Source organism: Labeo rohita, chromosome 24 (assembly GCF_022985175.1).
Source record: "Labeo rohita strain BAU-BD-2019 chromosome 24, IGBB_LRoh.1.0, whole genome shotgun sequence".
In the NCBI taxonomy this organism is placed as follows: domain Eukaryota; kingdom Metazoa; phylum Chordata; class Actinopteri; order Cypriniformes; family Cyprinidae; genus Labeo; species Labeo rohita.
Window position 1 is genome coordinate 21,132,079 of NC_066892.1, and position 25,506 is coordinate 21,157,584.

The 25,506-nt window shown below is 37.2% G+C and overlaps 2 protein-coding genes across 2 annotated transcripts in view; one reads left to right on the top strand and one right to left on the bottom strand.

Annotated features, from left to right (window-relative positions):
- The first annotated feature begins 4,127 nt into the window (after positions 1-4,127).
- si:dkey-12l12.1 (uncharacterized) lies at positions 4,128-7,205 on the top strand. The gene is made up of 6 exons (XM_051098084.1): positions 4,128-4,324; positions 5,768-5,794; positions 5,931-6,011; positions 6,103-6,210; positions 6,452-6,508; positions 6,585-7,205. Exons 1-6 carry the CDS (start codon positions 4,208-4,210, stop codon positions 6,654-6,656), a joined length of 462 nt encoding a protein of 153 aa, XP_050954041.1. The 5' UTR covers positions 4,128-4,207; the 3' UTR covers positions 6,657-7,205.
- A 552-nt stretch (positions 7,206-7,757) lies between these two features.
- acad11 (acyl-CoA dehydrogenase family, member 11) overlaps positions 7,758-25,506 on the bottom strand; it is an 89,979-nt gene continuing 72,230 nt past the window's right edge. The window contains exons 14-20 of the mRNA XM_051098068.1: positions 24,308-24,380; positions 17,586-17,671; positions 17,205-17,276; positions 16,341-16,495; positions 15,876-15,992; positions 9,012-9,121; positions 7,758-8,285 (exon numbers count right to left, since the gene is read on the bottom strand). Of these exons, the coding sequence (XP_050954025.1) occupies positions 8,171-8,285; positions 9,012-9,121; positions 15,876-15,992; positions 16,341-16,495; positions 17,205-17,276; positions 17,586-17,671; positions 24,308-24,380 (728 nt within the window). The 3' untranslated portion in view covers positions 7,758-8,170. The remainder of the gene's footprint in view (positions 8,286-9,011; positions 9,122-15,875; positions 15,993-16,340; positions 16,496-17,204; positions 17,277-17,585; positions 17,672-24,307; positions 24,381-25,506) is intronic.

Here is a 25,506-nt window from a genome sequence, read left to right on the forward strand (position 1 = left end):
TGCTAAAAATCCTGTAGTGTGAGCCCGGCTTAAGAGAGATATACAAAAAGTGCAGTGTTGGGGGGCGCCCAGGACCAGGGTTGAGAAACACTGCCTTAGAACAACTTAGCTTAGCGGCTTAGCTCTTGGCTTGCCACATTGTTCTTAGCACAGGGAAACCTAGCACAAGGTCAACCACACCACTTAGCACACAAAACTTGGCACGACATAGACCACCCTACTTAGTACAATTCTTTGTCTTGAAGAGAACCTTTTAATCTTTCCCTGAGTAGGAGGGATCTGCAAGTTGGCACCTTTCAGATCACGCATTTTGATTGGCCAATGCTGTTAGAGGTGGCCATGATATGGCTTCTCTGATATGAGGTCTATTTGCATAGCTAAAAGTCTATGTTAAAGGAGAAGTCCACTTCCAAATCAAAGATTCACATATAATGTACTCACCCCCTTGTCATCCAAGATGTTCATGTCTTTCTTTCTTCAGTCGTAAAGAAAATATGTTTTTTGAGGAAAACATTTCTGCATTTTTCTCCATATAATGGACTGATATGGTACCCCGATTCTGAACTTCCAAAAGACAGTTTAAATGCGGCTTCAAATGATCCCAAATGTGGTTGTAAATGATCCCAGCCGAGGAAGAAGGGTCTTATCTAGTGAAATGATTAAAAAATTACAATTTAAATACTTTTTAATCTCAAACACTTCTTGCCTTTCTATCCCTGAACTCTGTGTATTCTGACTTAAGGCTATTAGGGTATGTTGAAAAACTCCAATCGTATTTTCTCCCTCAACTTAAAAAATAATTTAAAAATCATCCTACATTGCTGCAGAAATTCTGACCCAGTCTTTGCAGTGAACATGCAAAGAAGATCACACACCCTTAACAAAAAAGCAATATAGGACAATTTCGAAGTTGAGGGAGAAGATGAGATTTTCGACATACCATAACTGTCATGAACCGGAACAAAAACAGTCCAGGCAGAGTAAGACAAGATGAGCGTTTGGCATTAAAAAGTATATAAATTGTATTATTTTTATTAAAACAACTGATCGTTATGCTAGATAAGACCCTTCTTTCTCGGTTGGGATCATTTACAACTGCATTTGGGATCGTTTGAACTCAACTCTAGTCTCACTCGAGCCCAGAGAATTTTACTCCTCTGTCTGTACTAGCAGGTTATTTTGAGTATGGGCTAACTCTGTTTGCAGAGTAGCCATGTCTGTGTCCTGGTTCTCCAATAGCACAGTCATGCTTAAATGCTCCTTCTTGAGCTGTTTAAGTTCTTTTGCTATACATAGACTTTAATTTTTCATAATTTTTAACTCTCTTCCTTGGCTGCGAATAGCATATATCTTTAGTTTTTGCTGACTATCTTACAGTGTCTGCCCTTAACTGCTCATTGTCCTTACACAGATCAGCCAGTTCATTTTTGAGTTCATGAAACCTCATATCCACAACTTTCTCTAATCTTGGGGCAGGGAAATTTTGATGTCCTGGTTTGGTTGGACAGGCAAATTTAGTACTAGGCTGGAAAGAAGCTTGATAAGTGGAGTGCCCTTTAAGGCCTGGCTCACTGCTTCCACTGTCGCATCAGCCATCTTTATTTATTGTATATATTTGTCTTGTGTATATAATAAACAACACCCAAATTAGCTAAACTCAAATTTACCACGCAAGTGTAAGCAGCTCTAAGCCACAAAGACAATGGATGTCACACACTGGCAGGGGATGAGAATTTAAGCACTTGGCTTGATCATCAGAGGATGTTGCCCTTACCTGACTGGTTTCACACAGAAACTCTAAAGAATTGTTATAAACTTACAAGGTGAACCAAACCTTTGCTTACTTTTGGTAGCATTAAAGTTATAATTAATAATTACATGTCCTAAACTACACTTCTCTGACATGTAAAACAGAAGATCTTAGTCACAATAACTATGGTTCAATATTTGGTAATTTTCACAATTTTAAACACTTTGCAAACAAATCCTATTCATAAACAGTATCATTGAGCCGGGCAGGGAAAATATTAGTCAGGCCTAGAGGGAACCACTCTTGCTATGCAATTGGTTACTGACTCAGTGCAAGACTTAGTTTCCTGCTAAAATGACTCCTCTTGCCATCTTTCAGTGCACTGACTTGTGTTGATAAAACAGAAGGCCCATTTGAGTCTAAGTTGTAGTTCTAGGAATTCAGTTCTAGGAACTAGCCAGCAGGATGGTTTTTAGAGAACCAATATCATCCTTGGGCCATTTTTCTGGTTGCATTCGCACAGGCAGCAGGAAAAACTGCAAACCTGACAAAATCACAGACATAAATTGTGTAACCATAGCAACAAAAGGGTTTACATTACCTGACAAAACTGTAATACTACTTTCATTCACTTTATCTGAAACTTAAATATACATATTAGATAATAAAAAGATGTAAGCAATTTGGATTATGACAAACCTCACACCCCATTACCTTTTGTGTTGCAGTACATCTGTGACATTTTATCTGCTTGGGGACCACTTACATTTGACTTTCGGTTGTCACAATGCACTAAACAGGCCTATAAAATGTTTAAAAACAGAAATGTCTTCTTTGCAGATAAAACATCAGGAAATCTGTGCTGAAAGGCAGGAATTATATTTAATATTAAAACCACGAATAAAGAACGCAGTCAAGTTTAATTTCTCTCCCACTAATCCTAATTTAAAACAAAGACTGGAAAACACTTTCTTAGGATAATGTCCAAAGCAGTCTGAGTGAGTGAAAAGCACTGGGGTTTGCATGCCAGTCCACTTTAAGTATTACTCTGTCAGCGTGTCTGAGTTTGTGTTATTCTGCGGTACATATATCTGAACAACAAGAATGTTACAATGTATAGAATGTTAAATTCACTGAGTTTGACAGAACATCACTTCAGTTACAACCAAACATTTGCGTCAATGAATGTTTTTCAAATTTCTCATGGGAGAAATCTTCGTGGGAAATGTGGATAAGAAGTTCACCAAATGATCATTTCATCAAGGCTTATGCATATATTCTCTAAAGACACTCAAAAGGATAAATCATGATTTATTGGTGCAAATTTTAAGTGGACAAATCAAATGGGATGCATTCATCATCATACAAGTAATGATGAAACTATTTTTACCAGCTACTGAATTTAACCAAATCAGGGCTCATTTCCCAGGCCAATTTAAAAGTAATGCCTTTGATGCTTTTAATGCACTGGTAGTCATGTTTTTTTTTATTTAAAATTACTTGTCACTCTTGCAAATCAATCAATCAATCAATCAATCAATCAATCCTAATTAAGGAATGGGGGGGGGCTTCTTTGCAGCTTCTTTGTTCAAAAGCAGAAGCTTAAAAAAATCATGAATTTAAATGGAACTGAGCTACTTCCTTTCATTCTCTGCAGTCAGCAGATCTATCAGGCTAATGGCTATGCAAAAACAAAACAGATTTTTCTCAATGTTTAACAAAAAAACACCCTAGCAAGTAAATCTTAAACTCCGGAAGCTGACAAACCAGTGTTCCTGGCAGTCTCCTCTGCTCTGGAACCAGAAGTTAGTCATGCCATGTCCTCTATGTCCTCTGAAGTTTAACTCAGTGTGTATGTGTAAGAATGCATATGTCCATGTGTGTTGTTTAATTAACAGCTTTGAATTTCTTCCTATCAAACTGTGTGGAATATTAGGATTCTCTTCTTATTTCTCTTGCTGTATAAGAACATGATAACTTCAGAGCATCCTCACTATGTTCCTCAGAGGCTGGAATGTGATTATGTGACCACAGAAAAAAGATTTTTCTTAACCTCACAAATTCCTGTGTCATCTCTTTTAGGAAAAGTTTGGAGCAAGAGTTAGAAAGTTTCTCTGCATTTTGGTCTAGAAACATTGTAACCATTAATTGACAAAGTATCCGTTTTCTAAATAGAATGTACAGTTGTGCATATGTGTTTTTTTTTTTTTGTGGTTGCAAGCTTTTGGGTTTCTGTTCTTCTAACTGTATAAGTATGTCCGAGGTTTCTCTGCTATGTAGACAAATGAGGATATGTGTGTGTGTGTATGTGTGTGTCTGTGGTTGGCATGGTCTTTTCTTTCTCATCTGGTCTCCATTAGGACTGGGAGTATAAAACTACTGCACTGAGAGAGAGCGCTCCACAAAGCCAACAGTCTCTTAACTACTAACCCCACATGCTAACACACTCTTGCAGCTATGGCCATGGTGCTGTGGGTCTATCTGCTCTGTCTGCAGGGATGTCTGCTCACACAAGCTCTGGACTGCACAGGCAGAAGTGTGGACTGTGCCGACACACAGGTTACAGAGGTTAAGGTAAGTGCTATAGCTTTTGGTTTCAGATCTTTCATGATTGAAAAATGTTATAGTCCATTTGAAATTGTGACTTACTTTAAGTGTTTTAACCTTAGCTACAACCTTTTAGTGGTACTTGTACAGTTGTTTAGGCTTTGTGCACTTTTTGTGTAATTACACTTTTATAAAAAAATGTATTACTTAGTAACAGAACAATTATACGCTAAATCAAAATACAATTGTGCATAAGATTTTTTGAGAAATCACTGAACTCACTATAAGAAACAACACTGAATTTGTAGTTTGTGGTTTTACAAAGGACTATAGTAAAAGTCCTGGAATGCTAGACCACAAGTTTCCATTCCAGCTTGGTTTTGCGTCACAATGGCAAAGCAAAAGAATAGGGCAATTATACTGGCCATAAGGCATTATGTATGTGTATTTTTAGACATTAAAGGGGCAGTAAAGACACTGACCAGATGTGTTTGAGGAGTCAGAACCGCAGAGACAGATGTGACTCCACTCTTTGCTACTGTGGAGTCTGAAGAGCTCTGACTCAATGGTCTGTCAACTTAAAATACCCTGAAAGGAATAAACGTCTCCAACTTTCCATGGAATTTCAATGTGCCAGGGAGCTATTTGAATTTCCAGTTACTAAGTTTTCCATATTCTCTGTCTCATGTCCAGAGTTAACATAAAGAGGTGAATACACATACCTGTGTCTGAACTATTAAACAAATTAACATGTTTATTTTTTAGATTGTAATTTAGCTTTGGTGTGGTAGTTTCTGACCTAGTTCTGGCATAGTTCAGTGGGAAATGGAAAACAACACTTTTTTTGGCTTTCAGAAATGATCATTTCTGCTGAAATATCTGCTGAACTCTGCTAGATGTGGTTGGTTAATAAAGGAGACAAACACCATAAACACTGCACGTCTTTGATGTCTAATTTGTTTTAAATGAATATGGTATTTAAGAAATTAGGTGGAAAGGGAGGGATCAAATAGAGGAAAGAGTATGTGTGCTGAAAGAATAATTTTATTAATCTTGTTATTACTACTTTTAGTTGCTTTAAAAAGTATTCTGAAATTACAAACAAAGAAATCAAATAATAAAACTAAATGGTTGTCTCTGTCAAGAAGACATCATAATTACAAAGCATATATAATGGTATAAGTGGTCTGAAAGGCAATATGTTTTTTTACTTGGGAATTATCACAGCTTTAATCTATATTAATTTGTTAATATACAGACTCCAGATTACTCAGAAGGTAATGAAATAAAACAACTGTCTGGCTCTAAATGTCATTGTGGCTTATTTTCTGAACAAATAATCTCCAAGGTCTATTTTTTTATTTTACTTAATTTACTTTTTTTATTTTCAAAACCAACTGTGGAGGCAAAAGGCTGTTAAAATAATACTTAATAATACCCAATAATAATCCTCTTTCATGTCCTTCATAGGTTAAAGATGAGCCCTTATCTTCTCTGGTGAGTCAATTTTGATCAATTCAAATTGCTGAATTAAAATGTGAATTTCCTTTAAAAACAGTACAAAAAAGTGTGCAGATTACACCTGTGTCTGATCTGCAAATCTGCCAACATCTATTTCTCTAACTGATCTTAGGTGAGGTCTCGAAGACAAGCTCAACTCACTCCACAGCCTGGATCTTATTCAGTCAAAGGATCTCCTAATACACTCATCCAAGTGAGTATGTAACACCGTATCAGTTTCCTAAGCTTGACAAAAAATGAGAAAAAAAAGAATATAAAAGCTCACATCCTGTTCTGTGCTTTAGACTGACAGGTCAAGGCGACATCTGAACGCCAGTAAAAAAAAGCCCCACAGATCTCGCATCGGCTCTTACTCACTTCTTTCCCATAACCATGCAACCAACCCACTACAGGTGCGTGTCCTTGACAATCACAGTTATCATCAACACAAATAAAGTGATAATATACATAAGTTTCCAAAGGGGGGCTTTTGCAGTTATTTCCATTAAAGAACTATAGAACAGTTCATTTAAAAAAAAGGGTGTGGGGGTGGGGGGGGGTATTATTATCTACTACCACTGTACCGTAGTGCTGGTACAGTACAGTATGTTTTCAAAAGGGCTGAAAAAATAACTTTACAGATCTCCATGACAGGTCGTAAGTGTTGACAGACACTCTGAGGGTGCATCCCATCCCATCCCACCATTAAAGGTGAGTTCTCTTAAACGTAAATATTTCTAACAATTTTGTGTGAAATGGTGGAACTATAGCTCTATGTGTATTTTAGCCTGTCAAGAAGAGATCCAGAAGAAGTGCACCCAAGAGAAAGAAGAACTCAAGGAATAGCACATGCTCATGAGAGGTTCTTTGAGGCATGCACTTCCTGTTAACATTCTAGCTCATTTACATCTGAGGCGATGTACTTAAAGAGCACTGTGAGATCACACAGATTCTGTGCAGATAATGTGATCACAATTAATGACCAGAGTTGGACAGTCCCACATTTAAATATCTCAAAAGAAATAAATATGATTTCAATATAAACATATATAATATAATCATATATTCAGCATAGTAAGCTTTGAAACCCTGCTTAATACTCATTTAGAAGAAAGTTTATAGTTTCATCTTTTGCTAATATGATTCTGAACAATGTTGTACTAAGTTATATAAGTCTCTAACAGATATATCTAAAAATCTTTTGTAGATTTCTGATTAAATAAACTTTAATTTGAATGGTCTGAACTACTTACCATATACATAAAAAAGATTTAATAAAGACAAAGAAAAAAACATGAAATGGCATTTAATCATTAAACATTTCATAATATTTAATATCTACAAAAGTCTGTTCACTGGAAACAAATCTGTGGTATACAGATATGTGGTGTATTAAGATGTTGGTCAAACAATGGTTTCCTATCTAAGTTGGTAAATTTTGGCCAAATGCACTGCAAAGTGGAGCAGACTTGTCTGGCTATGTAACACCAGCCAGTATGCATGCTGACTGCCAGAGCACTGGCTCAGAGATTGGTGATGCCTAATTAGAGAGGAAACACTCAGACTTCCTCTTTAGCTACAGGAGGCCCATTGTTGTCTGTGTGTGCATGTGTCTAAGTAACCAAAATACCAGCCCACCTGTGCATAGAGTCGTTCCAGTTTCGAAGGAGGGACTGACAAAATGCACTGGCCCAATGCCTGAGTAATCCAACCGACATCACACACACACACACACACACGCACAGACACAAATACTTTTATAAACACACCAGATTTTAGGAAGTCTACACAAGATGTGATGATGCTGGATGGAAATTCTGGGTGGTAGCCATGACATTGAGACATGGAGAGCTGCAACATTTCAACACACCCATTTTTCAGTCTGCTTAAGTCTAATGAATAGTGAAATCTTCCATGTGTGAGAGAGGAAGAGAGAAGTTAGTTAACAAAAACAGTAATATCACTATGAACTGTGCTTTATAATGTATTGTATTCTCATTTAAAAACAAGTATTTTTGATTACAGATTACAATTAAAAAGAAAACATTATACATTAATTTACATAGATTAACATTTGATCTACATTACATTTGATCCCTAATGCAGACTGGTGTTAAAGTACAGTAAGTCAATTATGGATATGCCTTACATTTTTAATACATTTTCTTTCTATTGTTTACATACTTAATGGTCTTAAATCACAAAAGGCATTTCTCATTATATAGCTGGAATTCTTTGAGTATGATTCATTGCTTATTTCTGTTTCTTTGATTAGGTCATCTGAGATCATCTGATCTTTTTCTAAGACAGAGAGCCATTAGACATGTTCAGGAAATAATTGGGAAGCTATGTGTCTGGCTGATTTGAGGTGAATCAGAGTTTAGCTTGGGTTCGTCTCCGTTGGTCTCTGAGCTCTAGGAGAGCAATGGAGGACAAATGAACCTCATCAGGTCCGTCAGCTATGCGTAGTGTCCGTGCATAAGCATACCTAAATAAACATATAACCATACAAGAATGTTTTTAATATGTCATCCCACCACTAAAAGTCTTAAGTAGATGTCAAACATCAAACAGATGCAAAATGTTTGTTTATGGCATAAAATAGTAATAATAATAGTAATAACAATGTTATTTACAATTATATATTTTAATATTATATTATACTAATAGTATTTAATATTATAAACATAACATTACTAATTGTTATATAGTTAGATTATTTACAATTATTATACATCACATCAATAAGAAGTAGATGATGAAATGAACAACATTTATTATTATTTTTATTATTAATAATAATTATATTACTACACTAACACAAGTTATTAATACTACTCTTAATTATTATTATTAATGTTACTATATATATATATATATATATATATATATATATATTTATACACACACACTGTAACACACTAAATAACATCTCCATATATTTCAAATCCTTGTCGGAGTACACAATTACAGATATCACGGTATTATTTGACTAATATATTCATACACCATGGAATTTAAATGGTACGGTATATATACCTTGTTTTTTTTATTCGACAAGCATTGTTTTTTTTTTCTTTTTTTTTTGTATTTTATGGTATCATGGTACTTGTCACCATAAAGAGATCATTTAAAAACTCAAACGAATTCAACTCAAATATTGTACACAATGTACACAAGCTAGAAAAAAATAGAATAATAATAGTTTTCTCACATTTCTGCTAGTGGGAAGTCATCAGATACTCCTGCACCCCCATAAACCTGAATGGCACAGTCCACCACCTTACTCGCCATCCTGCCTGCTGCCACCTTTATCATAGCAATCTAATAAAGAAAAAAAATATTTAGACAAGGTCAAGATGTTCAGTAAATATTGGTGGCAGATCTATGTGTGTGTGTGTGTGTCTGTGCCTGTGTGTATGTGTGTGTTTGTTTTGGTTACATTCTTCATTTGAGAGAGGTCTAATGAAAAAGCGCCACACTGGGATCTTACAGGCATCAGCATCCCCACAGGCACATGCAGTAAAAGCTAATAACATTCCATTTCACTAATGTAATCTTCGGATGTTTCATACAATTATAGATTTGTGTGGATCTGGTATGCATCCAACAAGACATTTAATTTTAAATACACAGACATGAGAAGATAAATATGAGATCTGCAATCAAGTTTTACCATCTGCTGGAGGACCGGGCCTTATTATAAACGAATCTCCTGTACATGTGCACAGTGTGTGTACTATATGATTCAGAAACAGGCCGAAAATGGTCTGTATGTATACACTTTTAAAACCTCCTCAGCAGGAGATGTGCTTAAGGTGTGTGGCTTTTCTCCAAACCCACAATATGAATCAAACACGAGGTGTTGGTTCAGCAATGAAGAAACAGCAGGGAGGCTAACGTTAACAGAATTGCTGCAAGAATCTGATTCCTCCATTTTTTAGTGGAAGCCTGATGCTGTGTTACCATGACTACAGACAGCAGGATATGGAGCCTTGCTATTTCGGCTGACCCTAGGGAACTGCATTGTGGGTAAAAGGCCCCTACCATGACTGAAATGGAACACGAGGTGATAAGCATGTGTAACTTGAGAGAGGTCAGGGCTGGAAGAAGAATTTGGAAAAAGGCATGTGTGTGTTCATTAATGAGTGATTATTACCATCACTTTTTCATTATTACAGTAAATAAAGATGTTTACAGACCCAAATGGATTTTTTTGGCAAACTCAGGGTTGACATATTTTTAATGAAACAGGAATGGAAATGTTTTATTTTTACATTTACACTGGTGTTTTTAAACTTTTTATGTCAAAGTGCATAGCCCCTAAAGGGACATGCTTATGAGAATAAATGAAAAATGAGTTTTAAGTGCTTTTGAGTTTCATACACGTAGGGGAGCACGAGGCACAATCTAACAGTTTTTGACTTTCTCAGGTGGCGTAAATCCACATGCGGTTCAGAGGATAATTTTTTAAAGGGGTCATTGGATGCCCATTTTCCAGTTGATATTATTCTTTAGGGTCTTAATGAAAAGTCTCTAATATACTTTGATTAAAAATTTTTAATGGTTTTGTAAAACAACACCCTTTTTACCTTGTCAAAATGAGCTCTGCAAAAATCATCTCATTCTAAGGGGTTGTTCCTTTAAATGCAAATGAGCTCTGCTCACCCCGCCCCCTCTTCTCTCTGTGGAATGACAATCTTGTTTACATTAGCCACGTTTAGCTGCTAAACTTCCTAACTACCACGTTATAAGAAAAGGCAATCGCAAAAATTCATAAAAAAAACGCTTACACACACTTCTGCTGTAAGTGAAGCTGGATCACGAATGATTCGCGCGAACAGACAAATTTACAGTCAGGTCCATAAATATTGGGACATTGACACAATTCTAACATTTTTGGCTCTATACACCACCACAATGGATTTGAAATTAAACGAACAAGATGTGCTTTAACTGCAGACTGTCAGCTTTAATTTGAGGGTATTTACATCCAAATCAGGTGAACAGTATAGGAATTACAACAGTTTGCATATGTGCCTCCCACTTGTTAAGGGACCAAAAGTAATGGGACAATTGGCTTCTCAGCTGTTCCATGGCCAGGTGTGTGTTATTCCCTCATTATCCCAATTACAATGAGCAGATAAAAGGTCCAGAGTTCATTTCAAGTGTGCTATTTGCATTTGGAATCTGTTGCTGTCAACTCTCAAGATGAGATCCAAAGAGCTGTCACTATCAGTGAAGCAAGCCATCATTAGGCTGAAAAAACAAAACAAACCCATCAGAGAGATAGCAAAAACATTAGGTGTGGCCAAAACAACTGTTTGGAACATTCTCAAAAAGAAGGAACGCACCGGTGAGCTCAGCAACACCAAAAGACCCGGAAGACCACGGAAAACAACTGTGGTGGATGACCGAAGAATTCTTTCCCTGGTGAAGAAAACACCCTTCACAATAGTTGGCCAGATCAAGAACACTCTCCAGGAGGTAGGTGTATGTGTGTCAAAGTCAACAATCAAAAGAAGACTTCACCAGAGTGAATACAGAGGGTTCACCACAAGATGTAAACCACTGGTGAGCCTCAAAAACAGGAAGGCCAGATTAGAGTTTGCCAAACGACATCTAAAAAAGCCTTCACAGTTCTGGAACAACATCCTATGGCAGATGAGACCAAGATCAACTTGTACCAGAGTGATGGGAAGAGAAGAGTATGGAGAAGGAAAGGAACTGCTCATGATCCTAAGCATACCACCTCATCAGTGAAGCATAGTGGTGGTAGTGTCATGGCGTGGGCATGTACGGCTGCCAATGGAACTGGTTCTCTTGTATTTATTGATGATGTGACTGCTGACAAAAGCAGCAGGATGAATTCTGAAGTGTTTCGGGCAATATTATCTGCTCATATTCAGCCAAATGCTTCAGAACTCATTGGATGGCGCTTCACAGTGCAGATGGACAATGACCTAAAGCATACTGCAAAAGCAACCAAAGAGTTTTTTAAGGGAAAGAAGTGGAATGTTATGCAATGGCCAAGTCAATCACCTGACCTGAATCCGATTGAGCATGCATTTCACTTGCTGAAGACAAAACTGAAGGGAAAACGCCCCAAGAACAAGCAAGAACTGAAGACATTTGCAGTAGAGGCCTGGCAGAGCATCACCAGGGATGAAACCCAGCGTCTGGTGATGTCTATGCGTTCCAGACTTCAGGCTGTAATTGACTGCAAAGGATTTGCAACCAAGTATTAAAAAAGTGAAAGTTTGATTTATGATTATTTTTCTGTCCCATTACTTTTGGTCCCTTAACAAGTGGGAGGCACATATGCAAACTGTTGTAATTCCTACACCGTTCACCTGATTTGGATGTAAATACCCTCAAATTAAAGCTGACAGTCTGCAGTTAAAGCACATCTTGTTCGTTTCATTTCAAATCCATTGTGGTGGTGTATAGAGCCAAAAATGTTAGAATTGTGTTGATGTCCCAATATTTATGGACCTGACTGTATGTAGATCGGGAGGCGCATTCCCTTCACAAACAAATGTAATCCACTGCATCTTCAGTGGTTCAGATGTCGGGAGTAAATGACAACCACTACGTTCATTATTACATCCAGCAACACAACACCTCAATCACTCAATCGGAGATATTCTTGTCTAACTTACATCCCTGCTTCGGTATCGAAACAAGGAAAGTTACTGGACTGTTACAGCTGATCTGTGGGAGCGACCTCTGTCTGTGTGATGGAACACCGACAGGCATCTGAGAACGGCTCGATTTGAAAAAAGGGGATATTATTTTTACAGATTAATTAAAAACCAGTGCATGGATTTTTATCATTATAGGGTAGATTTGTACATACACCGCCAACACACATTAATGTTCAAACAACATGAAAAAGTGAAGTTTGCATCCGATGGCCCCTTTAACCACAATATTACACTTGCCTATTACAAATATGTTGCTTTGTTTCATAATTACAGTGTATACGTGTTTTGTTATTTACCTTAGCTTAAAATGTTATCTGATCTAATTAAAAAAATATACAAGACAAACTACAATATTTTGTTAATAAAATAAAATTATTAACTTTTTCAAACAAAATTATGGCATTTTTTAAGAATTATAAGTAATTTAAGGTAATACTTTCTATGAACCCCGTATTTATAATACGCTATAAGGGTATTCTTAAGGCATTATAATGAATGCATAATACATTATAAAAAACCTTACAGTATGTTGTATATCTCGTGAGTATTCATAAGAACAGTTTTAATGTATTATAATTTTTTACTTATTTATGGTTATAGCTTTTAAGATTACCTCCTCATAGTTATAACGTATCCCTGCTCCGGCATCAAAACATGGAGGTTGGGCTGTTACAGCTGATCTTAGGTAAGACGCTAATGTCAATCCACTATCGTGGGAGCAGCCTCTGTGGGTCTAATGCAACAACGACAGGTATCTGAGAATGGCTCGATTTGAAAAAGGGAATATTATTTTTACAGATTAATTAAAAACCACTGCATGGATTTTTATCATTATAGGGTAGATTTGTACATACACTGCCAACACACATTAATGTTCAAACAGCATGTAAAAGTGAACTTAGCATCCGACGACCCCTTTAAACCATACAAAGACCACTTATAAGTAATAACAATAAAAAAAAATATATATATATATAATAATAATATTTCTCAAAGAGCCATAAGATCAGGTATCAGATCAGATGAATGTGTAATATTATACATTTGTATTATCAGTTTGATTATTTTGATGGTACTGCATATCAGCTAGCAGTAATTATAATTAGTAGTATGCTAAATATATGCTAACACTGTATTTTGATGGTTTCCCAAAAGACAAACTGATTATAAGTAACTTTGCAAGTACATGAACCTGCTACCTAGCCTAACCTTAACCTAAGTCTACTAATACAAGGCAGTGGTTCCTGGAGGCCCCCCCCAGCACTTGCACATTTTGCATCTCCATTTCAGGTCTTGAAGTCTCTACTAATGAGCCGATTATCTGAATCAGGTGTGTTTGATTAAAGAGACATGTAAAACATGCAGTGTTGGGGGGGCTTCAGGAACGTGGTTAGGGACCACTGCTCTAAGGAGTGTTAGTTGACATGAAGTTGGAAAATTGCCTATTGTCAATAGACTAGAGGGACCATCAGAATAAAACTTATATAATATAATATATGTAATATAATGTAAAAAAAAATGTAATATGATATAGTCCATTATAAATTAGTAGATTGTATATGCTGTCCATTGTGTGTTATAATAATCAAAATCTTAAAAGTCATAACCTCAAATACTCAAGTATTTTAATGTATTATAATTGTTGTTATGATTATTCATGAGATGATATAACATATTATAAGGTTTTTTATAATGCATTATGCATTCATTATAATGCCTTAGAAACACCATTATAATGTATTATAAATAGGGGCTTCACAGAAAGTGTTACCTAATTTAATTTTGGAGTTTGACAATGAACGCATTGCAACCATGCATGGGACGGCCCTGATTGCAACACACAGCTACATAGTATAGTTCAAAACATGTGCGTAAATGAAGAAACACATTCAGACATTCAGAAAAACACTTCCCTCCCTCCACACACAACTAGACGCATAAACGAACCAAAATGCTTTACATTTCTTTAAATAGTAATTTCTGAATATTAAACATCAATTGTCAGTTATTATTCATCTGTTTCTTGTGGTTTCTCTTTAAAATTCATAAAAGTAAATAGTGTAAATTGCATTGCTAATGTCATATAATAGTACATTTTAATTACAGCGGTGCACATTGTAACTTAGTGTTACAACGTTCCCCATCTGCACAACTTAATTTAAATTGGGTAGTGTCTGCTAGTTAGACAAGCGTTAAAAACTGATAAATAACAGATTGGAGATTAAAATAATAATAGACTTGTCTAATTAAAAAATATATATATATTAAAAACTGAGATGAAAAATTTACTTCAGCCAGAAATTTACTTTTACTATGGTAAAATAAATATTCACTGATATCTTCAAAAGAATTTTTAATTTTGGCGTACTTTTTCCTCTATATAGTGTTGATATGGCATCTAGTAAATATCGTTAATTTGCTTATGCTAGCATGTGTGATAATACGCAACCCACGTGTGTTACCGCTAAACCCATGTAAGTTTGTGCCTGGCGCTCCCCTAACCCTTTGCAAGTAAATGCAAAACTGGTGACAGAAATAAAATAAGGTTGGGAAAACATGTTAGACTGCACCCCATAAACACAATCAAGCCTAAAAAACAGTCAACCACTACTTTAAAATAGTTACATCACAACTGTGGAAATTATTTTTTAATTGCTTGGTACATATTTTATGTATTTTATATTTTTATAATAAAAAATTATTATATTAAAAGCAATTTAGTTAAAGTAAAATAAATTAAAATAATAAAATATTTTTACTATTGCAATTTTTAATATATCACTTGTAATATCTTATGGACATACGTGAAATTGAAAAGCTCTAAAATACTATCTCAGTCTGTTCTCAGATGCCTTTGCATCTCCTTCAGACCCCTGGACCCGAGTTTTTAAGATTTCATTAACATAAGTCTTTCCAAATTAAAACGTTTTCAGTGATATTGCCAGGTTTTCTATAAGTGTATGAACCTATGCTTTAATGTTATCACACTCCAATTGGGCTCATCTATCCATGTGTCAAAATTCAGAGAGTTCCTACTGCTATCTGGGGTTGGAATATATCACTCCCACAGACACATCTGTTGATGCAAAGTGACAGAAAGAGGAGGAATGAGTTCTGAGATGATCTACAGAAGTGTCTGTTTTGGGTGTTTGTGAGGTCAGTTTGTCAGAGGTGATTTCTGAACATCTTCCATCATCTATTGGATTGTCAGTTCATGCATTAGGTAGGAATGACTGAGATCTTTAACAGACAGAAGAGGGTGAGATAGACAGAACTTTGAAGTGTCAAGAAAGATTATTACTTCCAGTTCAAAAAATGTTAATCATATAATTTAATAAAATAATTAAAATTCAATTAAAATAATATCTTACCTGTTTCCTTGCAGCCTTGTTGCCCTGTGTGTCCAACATGTGAGCAGCATGTAGTGTTAACAAACGTGTCTGTGAAATGGCGATTCGACACTCAGCTATCCAGTGAGCTACCGCCTCCTACAGACATAAACAAAATTTTTACACGTGAACAACGACAAGCTGACTATATTATATCCTTTAAATTAAACCGAAACTACAGGATTGATGCATGAGGTAGAAATACACTGGTTGCAATGAAATGCTCTTCCACTGGGTGTCAGTATTGTGCTGCCAGATATCAGTGTGGGTTTCAGAAGATTATTGGCCTGATTCAGATTTTTCTAATGATAACATTGGGTTATCATTAAAACAAAAATCTAATCTTCCTTATAATATAAAAGAGGTTTATTGTGTGTTGCATTGGATATAAAAAAGATCCAAGGTAGCACACAACAAACAGCAGGTAAATCGCATACATTTACATACGTGTTGGTAAAGTCTCTTTCCAAAGGCTTGTCTATGGGCTGCACGTTGACATAACAACTCCAGAGCCCACTCTCCAAGCCCCACAGCCCTCATGCAGTGATGAAGTCTACCTGGCCCCAGCCGTCCCTGAGCAATCTCAAAGCCCCGTCCTTCACCTACAACCAACCAGTCAGAGAGCAAACAATTAATATAACTAATGAATCAGTGAATCAAATGTCACCAAACACTAAACAGACTGCAATAATATAATTATATAACAAGCATAAATCTCTGTATGGCAAATTTTTGTTATTTTATAACCAAAAACAAACAAACAAAGAAGCCAACCAACCTTGTGTAAATACCCACAAGGTAAGTTGGTTAGTAAATAAATAAATAAATAAATAAATGTAAGTGCCTGGGGCACTGAAATTATTAAAGTTTACACATACACATACACATACACATACACATACACATACACATACACATATACATGCAGTAGGTGAGGACATGCACAAACACACACACACACACACACACGTCTGGTTTATTATCCTTGTGGGGACTCTCCATAGGTGCAATGGTTTTTATACTCTCCACAGTGTATTTTCTATCCTCTTACCCTAACCCTACCCCTAAACCTAACCCTTACAGAAAACTTTCTGCATTTTTACTTTCTCAAAAAAACTCATTCTGTATGATTTATAAGCTTTTGTACCCATGGGGACCTCAAGCCAGTCCCCACAATGTCAAAAATTTCAGGTTTTACTATCCTTGTGGGGACATTTGGTCCCCACAATGTAGCAAAAACAAGTACACACACACACACACGCACACACGCACACACACACACACACACAGACTCTGATAAATGAATCTCACCAAGAAGAATGTTGGAAGCAGGAACCCTCACATTGTCAAAGTGGATCTCAAAATGGCCACCATGGATTGCATCTACAGAGATAAACAACATCTAACTCTGTAGTAAAAGCAAGGGAGCCCTCAAGGGCCCACAATACACACAATCTTCAATCTGTTCTACAGCATACTGAAAATGATACGGTGGTTGAAAGACAAAAGTGGAAACACAGACAAAATCAAACAGAGGATGATGAGAGAGTGAGTGTTCTGATATGGGTGTGGAGCGATAGTGAGACAGGAGCTTTAAAGCACAAACATAAAAGGGATCCGCAAAAAGTGAACCTGAGGTGAGGATCTGATAAGCTACATGTGGCTAGGTAGATTGTGTTACGCAGAACTCACCATCCTGACCAAAAACAGTGAGTGGTCTTATCTTCTTCACTCCTGGTGTGTTCAGAGGGACCAGGATCATGCTGTGCAGCCCATGCCTGAAAATATTTTCACATGTATATGATGATTCTGAACGAAGAAGCATTAAAGGAGAACACTTCCAGAACAAAAATTTACAAATAATTTACTCACCCCCTTGTCATCCAAGATGTTCATGTCTTTCTGTCTTCAGTCGTAAAGAAATTATGTTTTTTGAGGAAAGCATTTCAGGATTTTTCTTCATATAATAGTTTTGAACTTCCAAAATGTAGTTTAAATGCAGCTTCAAAGGGCTCTAAACGATCTCAGCCGAGGAAGAAGGGTTTTGTCTAGTGAAACGATCTGTCATTTTTTTCGGAAAATAACAATTTGTATACTTTTTAAGCACAAAAGCTTGTGTAGCACAGGCTCTGGGATGCGCGTTCACGACGCCTATTGAATCACATTGAAAGGACACACGGAACGTAGGCGGAACCACAGACCCAGTGTTTACAAAGTAAACACGCAAAGACTAAGAAAGTGCAAGTAAGTCAAACGCTTTTGTTTTACAAACAAAAAGGTACAACGATGTCAGACGATTCTAAAGTTGCAGGAGAAAATAAGATGGAGTTTTTCGCCATACTCTACCTTTTTTAGCCAGAGTACACAGATGATTAACTTAGACGTGATTTGTAGTAGTGATTGGAAGTTTGGATCATTTTACTGACTCAGACCTTTGAGTCTCGTTCAGCAAAATGAATGAATCTTTTTTGAGTCATTTCGCTCATTTTGTTCATTTTAGCAAAATATAATTAAAAAGTTAAGGGTTACTTCCCTAACACATCTACTGCTTACACAAATGTTGATTACATTACAAACAAGACAAAACTATAATGCTATAAGAAACAGAAAAAATTAATTCATTGTTTACCTGGGTCTTTAGTCTATGATTAGCTCACCTCACCTCGTATCTGACAAGTTTTCGGGTTTGAATCCTTCGTTCATCACATGACAGCCCCATAAGCTCAACCAATGCAGTGTGAGCCAGAAAAGAATTGATTAGTTCATTTCTCGAGTCTTCAGGTTCGAGTCGTTCGTTCATCACGTGACAGCCCCATAAGATGAACGAACAACTCGAAAAACCCGAAGACTCGAAATAGGTGAACTAATTCCAGTACAGAACCTAATAGGATGTTGCGCATGCGCGACTGAACGAATCACTCCACGAGACGAATCATTCTTCCCGAGTCACGTTTATTCAAAGATTTGGTTGCAAATTCAAAATGAATGAATCGTTCAAGAACGACCCATTACTAATTCGTAGCATCGTGGACGCGCATCCCAGAGCCTGTGCTACACAAGCTTTTGTGCTTAAAAAGTATATAAATGTTTATTTTTCGAAAAATATGACCGACCGTTTTGCTAGATAAGACCCTTCTTCCTCGGCTAGGATCATTAAGAGTCCTTTGAAGCTGCATTTAAACTACATTTTGGAAGTTCAAAATCAGGGCACCAATCGAGTCCATTCTATGACAAAAAATCCTGAAAAGCTTTCCTCAAAAAACCATAATTTCTTTACGAATGAAGACAGAAAGACATGAACATCTTGGATGACAAAGGGGGTGAGTAAATTATTTGTAAATTGTTGTTCTGGAAGTGGAAGTGGGGCAACTTTTTTTGTGTGTTGGTATTTATTGTGTCAGCACACACACACACACCTCTCTCTCTCTCTCTCTCTCTCTCTCTCTATAGATATATATATATATATACAAATAATGTGGAAAGATGAGAGAAAAATTATATACAGTACATGTATGCATGGGTGATTTTGGTTGCATGGTTTTGAGGCAGGGGGTCAGCTTCCATCTTCTGTCAGCTCACTTTCTGATTGGATATTGTTTTTTTTTTTTAACGTGATAATCTCTAGATCGTACGTGCGTTAGTCCTCAGGGTTCCCCCGACACATCAGGATTTTTGATTGTAAATATTTAACGGGGTGCCTCTGACATTCTTCTGAGCAGATTCTATCACTCTTAACACACCTCACACCACTGGAAAATCTGATAAGATAATCTTTAGAACCACCAAGATAATAAGGATATTACCTAGAATTGTCGGAATGGGAGAAATCGGCCAAAAATCAGCCCAATTTTCTTGTGATGTGTACCCAGCATTAGGTGTCTCCCAACCTGCAGCTCTGCATATGTCTTATAGAGAGGTGCTGTGCACCAATGCCCACGATAAGGCAACACTTCTCCTGGCAACACGTGGAATGAGCCCTCACTCCCAGGGGACATGGCTCACCTTGGGTCTAGTACGCCAAGGTGATGCCGTCCACCAACCAATCAGTCAACCTCTGCTGGGAGACAGCTATCCCCTTCTGCTGTCCTCCAAAGCAGACAGCTGCTCGGAGCTTCTCAGGCTCCACATAAGTGCGCAAAGCATGGATGGGCAGTGCTTTCAAGTTCACCACCTGATCTCGAAAAGAAGTATTAGGAACCTTGGGCACATAACCAGGCCAGGGTCTCAAGGTAATGTGTGAATCAGCCGGACCAAACTCTAGGCACAATTGGTTGCCCGAGAATGCATCCAGGTCTATCACCCTATTGGTGGAAGTGAGCACGATCAGGAGCAAAGTCTTGAGAGACAGATATTTCAGCTCAACTGAATGATCTGATGATTATGGAACCTGATGATTAGGTGATGCTTCCCCAGGGACTATCCGTCCACTGCATCATGGTGGGCCGCGATGGCAGTGACGTACATCTATGAAGTGAAGGGGGCAGCCACCGCTCCAACTTTTCTTGCATGAAGGAAAGTACCACACCGATTGAGCATCTCTGAGGTTCCTCTTGGCAAGAGGAACAGCCTTCAACAAATAGACCTCCCTCCAGAGCGTAGATGAAAGGCCAGAGAAGTCTACCACAGCCCGTCCAGCAGCCAGATGTGCAGGTTCCAAGATCAGGTCGCAGGTGCCAGATCGTGCCTATCCCCTGAGAAAGAAAGTTCTTCCTCAGGGGAATCCTCCAGGGAGGGGCTGTTGCGAGAAGCATGAGGTCGATAAACCAGGTTTGGGTTGGCCGATACGGCGCAACCAACAGAACCTGTTCCTCGTCCAGTTGACAACAACGTACCTCGACACCTGTTCTAATGTCACTCCTGCCTGTAGAAACGCTGTGCTGTGCTCAAGTTTTTACAGGAAGGTGGCAACGCTAACTCGAAGTGTTCCTGAAGCGAGCAACCCAGAGAAGATAGGCCAACTGACCTACCTGGGTCCATTCTTGAAGGGGGGATGAGAGGTGGATCTCGCCCCATTCTGACCATCTGTCCTCCGGCAGACAGCCACCATATGGTCAGTAAAGAGCAATTTTCTCGTTCGCTTGGTTATCTTACAGTGCTGTAGAACTCCATGAGATGTCCAGACGCTGAGACTGCAGACCAGGATGTGTTGAGCACTCATCTGGTGCCTCCACATGTTGGTAAGGCACTCTGTGATCCTTGGGGCATAGTTGGTCGCTGAACCCAGTTCCTGCAAAAACTCTGGGTCAGGACCACCCTCATGCAGATCTCGTAATCACCTTGGCCTGGTACACCTGCAGGATGGCCATGGCATACAGGGTGGACACAGCTTGTCCAGAAGCTGTGTAAGCCCTTGCCTGAAGAGAACTTACAGGCTCTGGATGGGAGCCTGGGGCGATCCCGTCAAGCGGCGGCATTTTGCGGGCAAAGTGCACCACAATTGCCCTCTTCGCTTGGGGAACCTCCATATGCCCCCTCTCTAGACCCCCAGCAAGGGTGGTGAAGGAGGAGTTGGTATATTGCATTCTGGCCACAAACAGAGCCTTCTGCAATTTCGTCAACTTCTCGTGCACTTCCGGGAAAACACTTTTCAAAAGTTTCTTTATTTTAATGTCTAAAGTAGACTTTGAATAACAGATTGACAATGTGGCCCTACTGAATACCAATGTATTTGTATGACAAAGCAGACTGTGCATTCAAATCGCTCAGTTTAATGACTGTTCTATAGTCATTCGTTATTAATGTAACTGGAAGCCAATGTAAACCCCCTGAGGACTGCTGTGATATGTTCAGATTTTCTAATTCTAGACCGAAGAACTGTTGCATATAAATAAATATTGATTTCATAAGACAGTTCTACAGTACACAAAAATGTGTTTATTTTTACTACAATAGGCATAGATTTGATGGACGTTTTCCTGGTATTTAATGCTTTTCATCTGATGTCTGAGTTCTGACTCTGACAGCTGAGAATGAAGTTTGCTTCTCAAGTCTTACCTCCATCACCCATCTATATCACCCAGTATAATACTGCAAATTCCCTTTGCATTAAATAACTGTAATAACCACTGCATCATGGGAATTTTCTGTGACATCAGACCCCACATACAGAGACTTACTGTATTTTTTAAAATAGCTGTATACTACTGTATTTGCTCTAACAGCCTCATTGGCGGCGTTCTATTGAGGTCGTTTTATTTTCCTCATTTATTATATTTGGATTGATACGATTTGCCCTGGATGTATTGCATCACTTGTAATGATTGGAAAATCAGAAAAATATACTGGCGCATCACTTTACTGTCCGCATCCACAATAGATAGTATATATAATGGGTTCTATATTGTTAACATTGGGTTAACTAATGTGAAATTTTGTTCAGGTGTTGTTAGTAGTTAATGTTGGCCCGCAGCCTACTGAGAAAATAAAATCATATTTTAGCCAGGTTAAACAAATTATATGGCTAACTGTTAGCTGCTTTTCTAGTTTAAAAAGTAGTTTGTTATCATTTTTTTAATGGAATTTAAGATTTGCTGCAATTTTTGTGTTTGTGTTTTAAAGGCAACTCAAATCAAGAAAGACATGAGCATGCCAACCACACTTAGACTGATAGTTAATGGTAAGAGAACAACTATTGTTTTGAGAAGTTTGTGTATTCTGTGTGGGGTGTTCCTTTTAAAAGTGTGCCATTTCTACTTCATGTTTTTCAGAGAAGACATTCCTGTCAGTAACAAAGTGGATGGTGAGCAAAGGTGGTGGCCACGTTTTGGAGCAGCATCTGAGTTTTACACATGGCTATGTATTCTTTGGCTGCATGTCTTTTTCCCCATTATGTTTCTGTTGCCTATAGATTTTTTGTTTCAGAGGATACAACATAATGCACTGCAAAAACAGGAGAAATGGTGAAGATGCACTGTTCCAGCAGTGAAGACTGTATTTTGAAGTGTTATACATGCATTGTTTTAAATAAAGAATTTGATATTTTGTAATTACTGTGTCAGTTTTAATTGAATGCCAGTAGTACCTAAGTAGAGTAAAAAAAAAATAAATTTAAATTAATTCAATATAAAAAATTATAAAATCTACTGAAATCTATATTAAAATGAATGAATTACAGTAGCATACTGATGAATTTGACTTTTTAATAGTATTTTACTGTAAAACAGTACAGTTTGCAACTGTAAATTAAATACAGTTTGCTACTATATATCTTAATTACAGTAACTTACTGGCAACAAATTTCTTTATTTTGGGATTATCAATCTTCTGAAAATATATCATATACTGTGCAAAAAAGGCTTCGCCAATCAGAACTGGATTATAAATATACTTAATTATTATGAAAAAATCTGAGATGGCTTGAAGAACACAGATAAACTATATATTCTCACAGGTGAGTATTTATTGTCTTCATGTTTAATCAGTTCAAGAGTTTCTATCTTATTTTTTAATTTCTATCTTGTTTCACTCTGACATGCCAAGCCATCAGAACCAAACTGAACTGAAAACCATGGTCAAAAAAACTGAGGTATGATTGAACTGTACTGTTGCACCCATAGTATCTACAAAATAATTAAATACATGTCAATTTGAAAAGATGGTTCATTTATTTTTTACCATAACATTGACTGTATAAGTCATTTAATTATATTTTTAAATTAATACATTGGTTCATTTTTGACAAATTGATAATTACTTTATTTAAGTGGAACTCCTAATCCTCCATAACGACAAACTTCTAACTCCATAGATTAGGGCATATAATTCAGCCTGCACCATTAGTGCCATGAACATGAATAAGACACCAGCTCTGTAAGGGTTTATGGCCTAGACCAGGGGTGCCCAACCCTGTTCCTGGAGATCGACTTTCCTGCAAAGTTTAGTTCCAACCCTAATCAAACACACCTGTCTGTAATTATGAAGTGCTCCTTGAGATCCTAATTAGCTGGTTCAGGTGTGCTTGGTCAGAATTGGAGCTGAACTCTGCAGGAAAGTCGATCTCCAGGACCAGGGTTGAGCACCCCTGGCTTAGACATACATATTGTTCAATGTTGCAACATAAAAATCCCCAAAATTAATATGTAAGAGTAGTAAAGTTCTAATGAGCTCTGCAGTAAAATGTGATGAAAGTCTATATGAGTACAGTGGCATGTCAAAGCACAGCTGTACTGTGTTGTTTAAAGTCAGCTTTGTGAAAGAATGCAGGCAATGTAGATCTCAGTGCTGACCACAGGATCTAATGCCAGAATGTGTGCATGTGTGTGTGTGTGTGTGTGAGAGAGAGAGAGATTGCAAAAGATCTGCCAATGCCTGTGTGACAGGATGCTAATTCAACATGGTTATGTTGATAGACGTTTTTGTTTGTTTGTTTGTTGTTGTTTTTTTTTTTTTTGGAGTGCATGTCAGAGATCCAGTACCTGTCACTACTTGAGTCCAGTGACTTGCTCCTGCACATGACTATGGCAATCTTACACTTTGCGTTACCAGCACCTGGAGGAAAAAAAAAAAATTTACCTTGATGGCATATTTTTTAAAGAAAGGCTACATGAGCATTTACCACTAAGTAATGTGTACAAACAGTCATTTTGGTTTTATTGTGTGCAAGATTTATTGTGTATGTACCTTGTATTCCATACATTGTGACGGCCAAATGCCCCCACAAGGATAGTAATACCGGTCGTTTATACCAGTCATAGTAATACCCAACCCCTCCCCCCTTGAGGAAAACAGTTTGTAAATTATATAGAATGTTTCTAATATCAAAAAATGCAAGTTGTGTGATATTTATTTATCTACTTATTTATTTTCTGAAGCAGTGCTGACACTTTTACAGGCTGTCGTAAGTGGTAATCAGGACATTGTTATGGACATACTGTCAAGTGTTTTGTTATGTCAGTGGTAAGGGCTGTTGTTTTATTTAAATGTATTGACATATCAGTGTCACAGGCTATTGCACAGCCTGTTTAACATACCAATAATATAATACATACAAACATTAAAAACATTAAAATGTGCTTGTGACAAAAATTGTAAAAGTTTTTCAGGGTCAATCTTACAAAATATGTCTTTAAAAGTCTGTCCTGATAAAAAACCCTTATCTTATTATATACTGTACATACATACATACATACATAAAATGGGCAGACAAAAATGTAGGTTTTCTAAACAATTTAGTGCTACAATATTGACATTTTGGTGGCTTCTTGCCTTTTAATAAAAGACCACGTGTTACTCCAATTTGGCCTATATGACACATTGTATACACAACTTAATAATGTCTGGATTTAAAAAGGATAGATACATATTTTTTGCACAAGACACATTTTAAACAATTTGTTATCTTTGCTATTTAGATACTATGTACTGGTTAATTAAAGGCATGAGGTCAGAATGTGTGATTTACTGATCCTTTCTGGCAGGATTTTGAGTCGGTAAACACTATGAATTTCAATATGTTCAAAATGTTAAGTGATGAGGGGTTTCCTCTAGAGGGAGCTCTTTCTCACACTAGCATGGACTTTGCACATGCATTGATGAGTGTAGCACAAGTTTTGGGCATGCACTACAGTTGTTAGCATGTGCATGCACTTGCACTTACACACTCACACACACACAC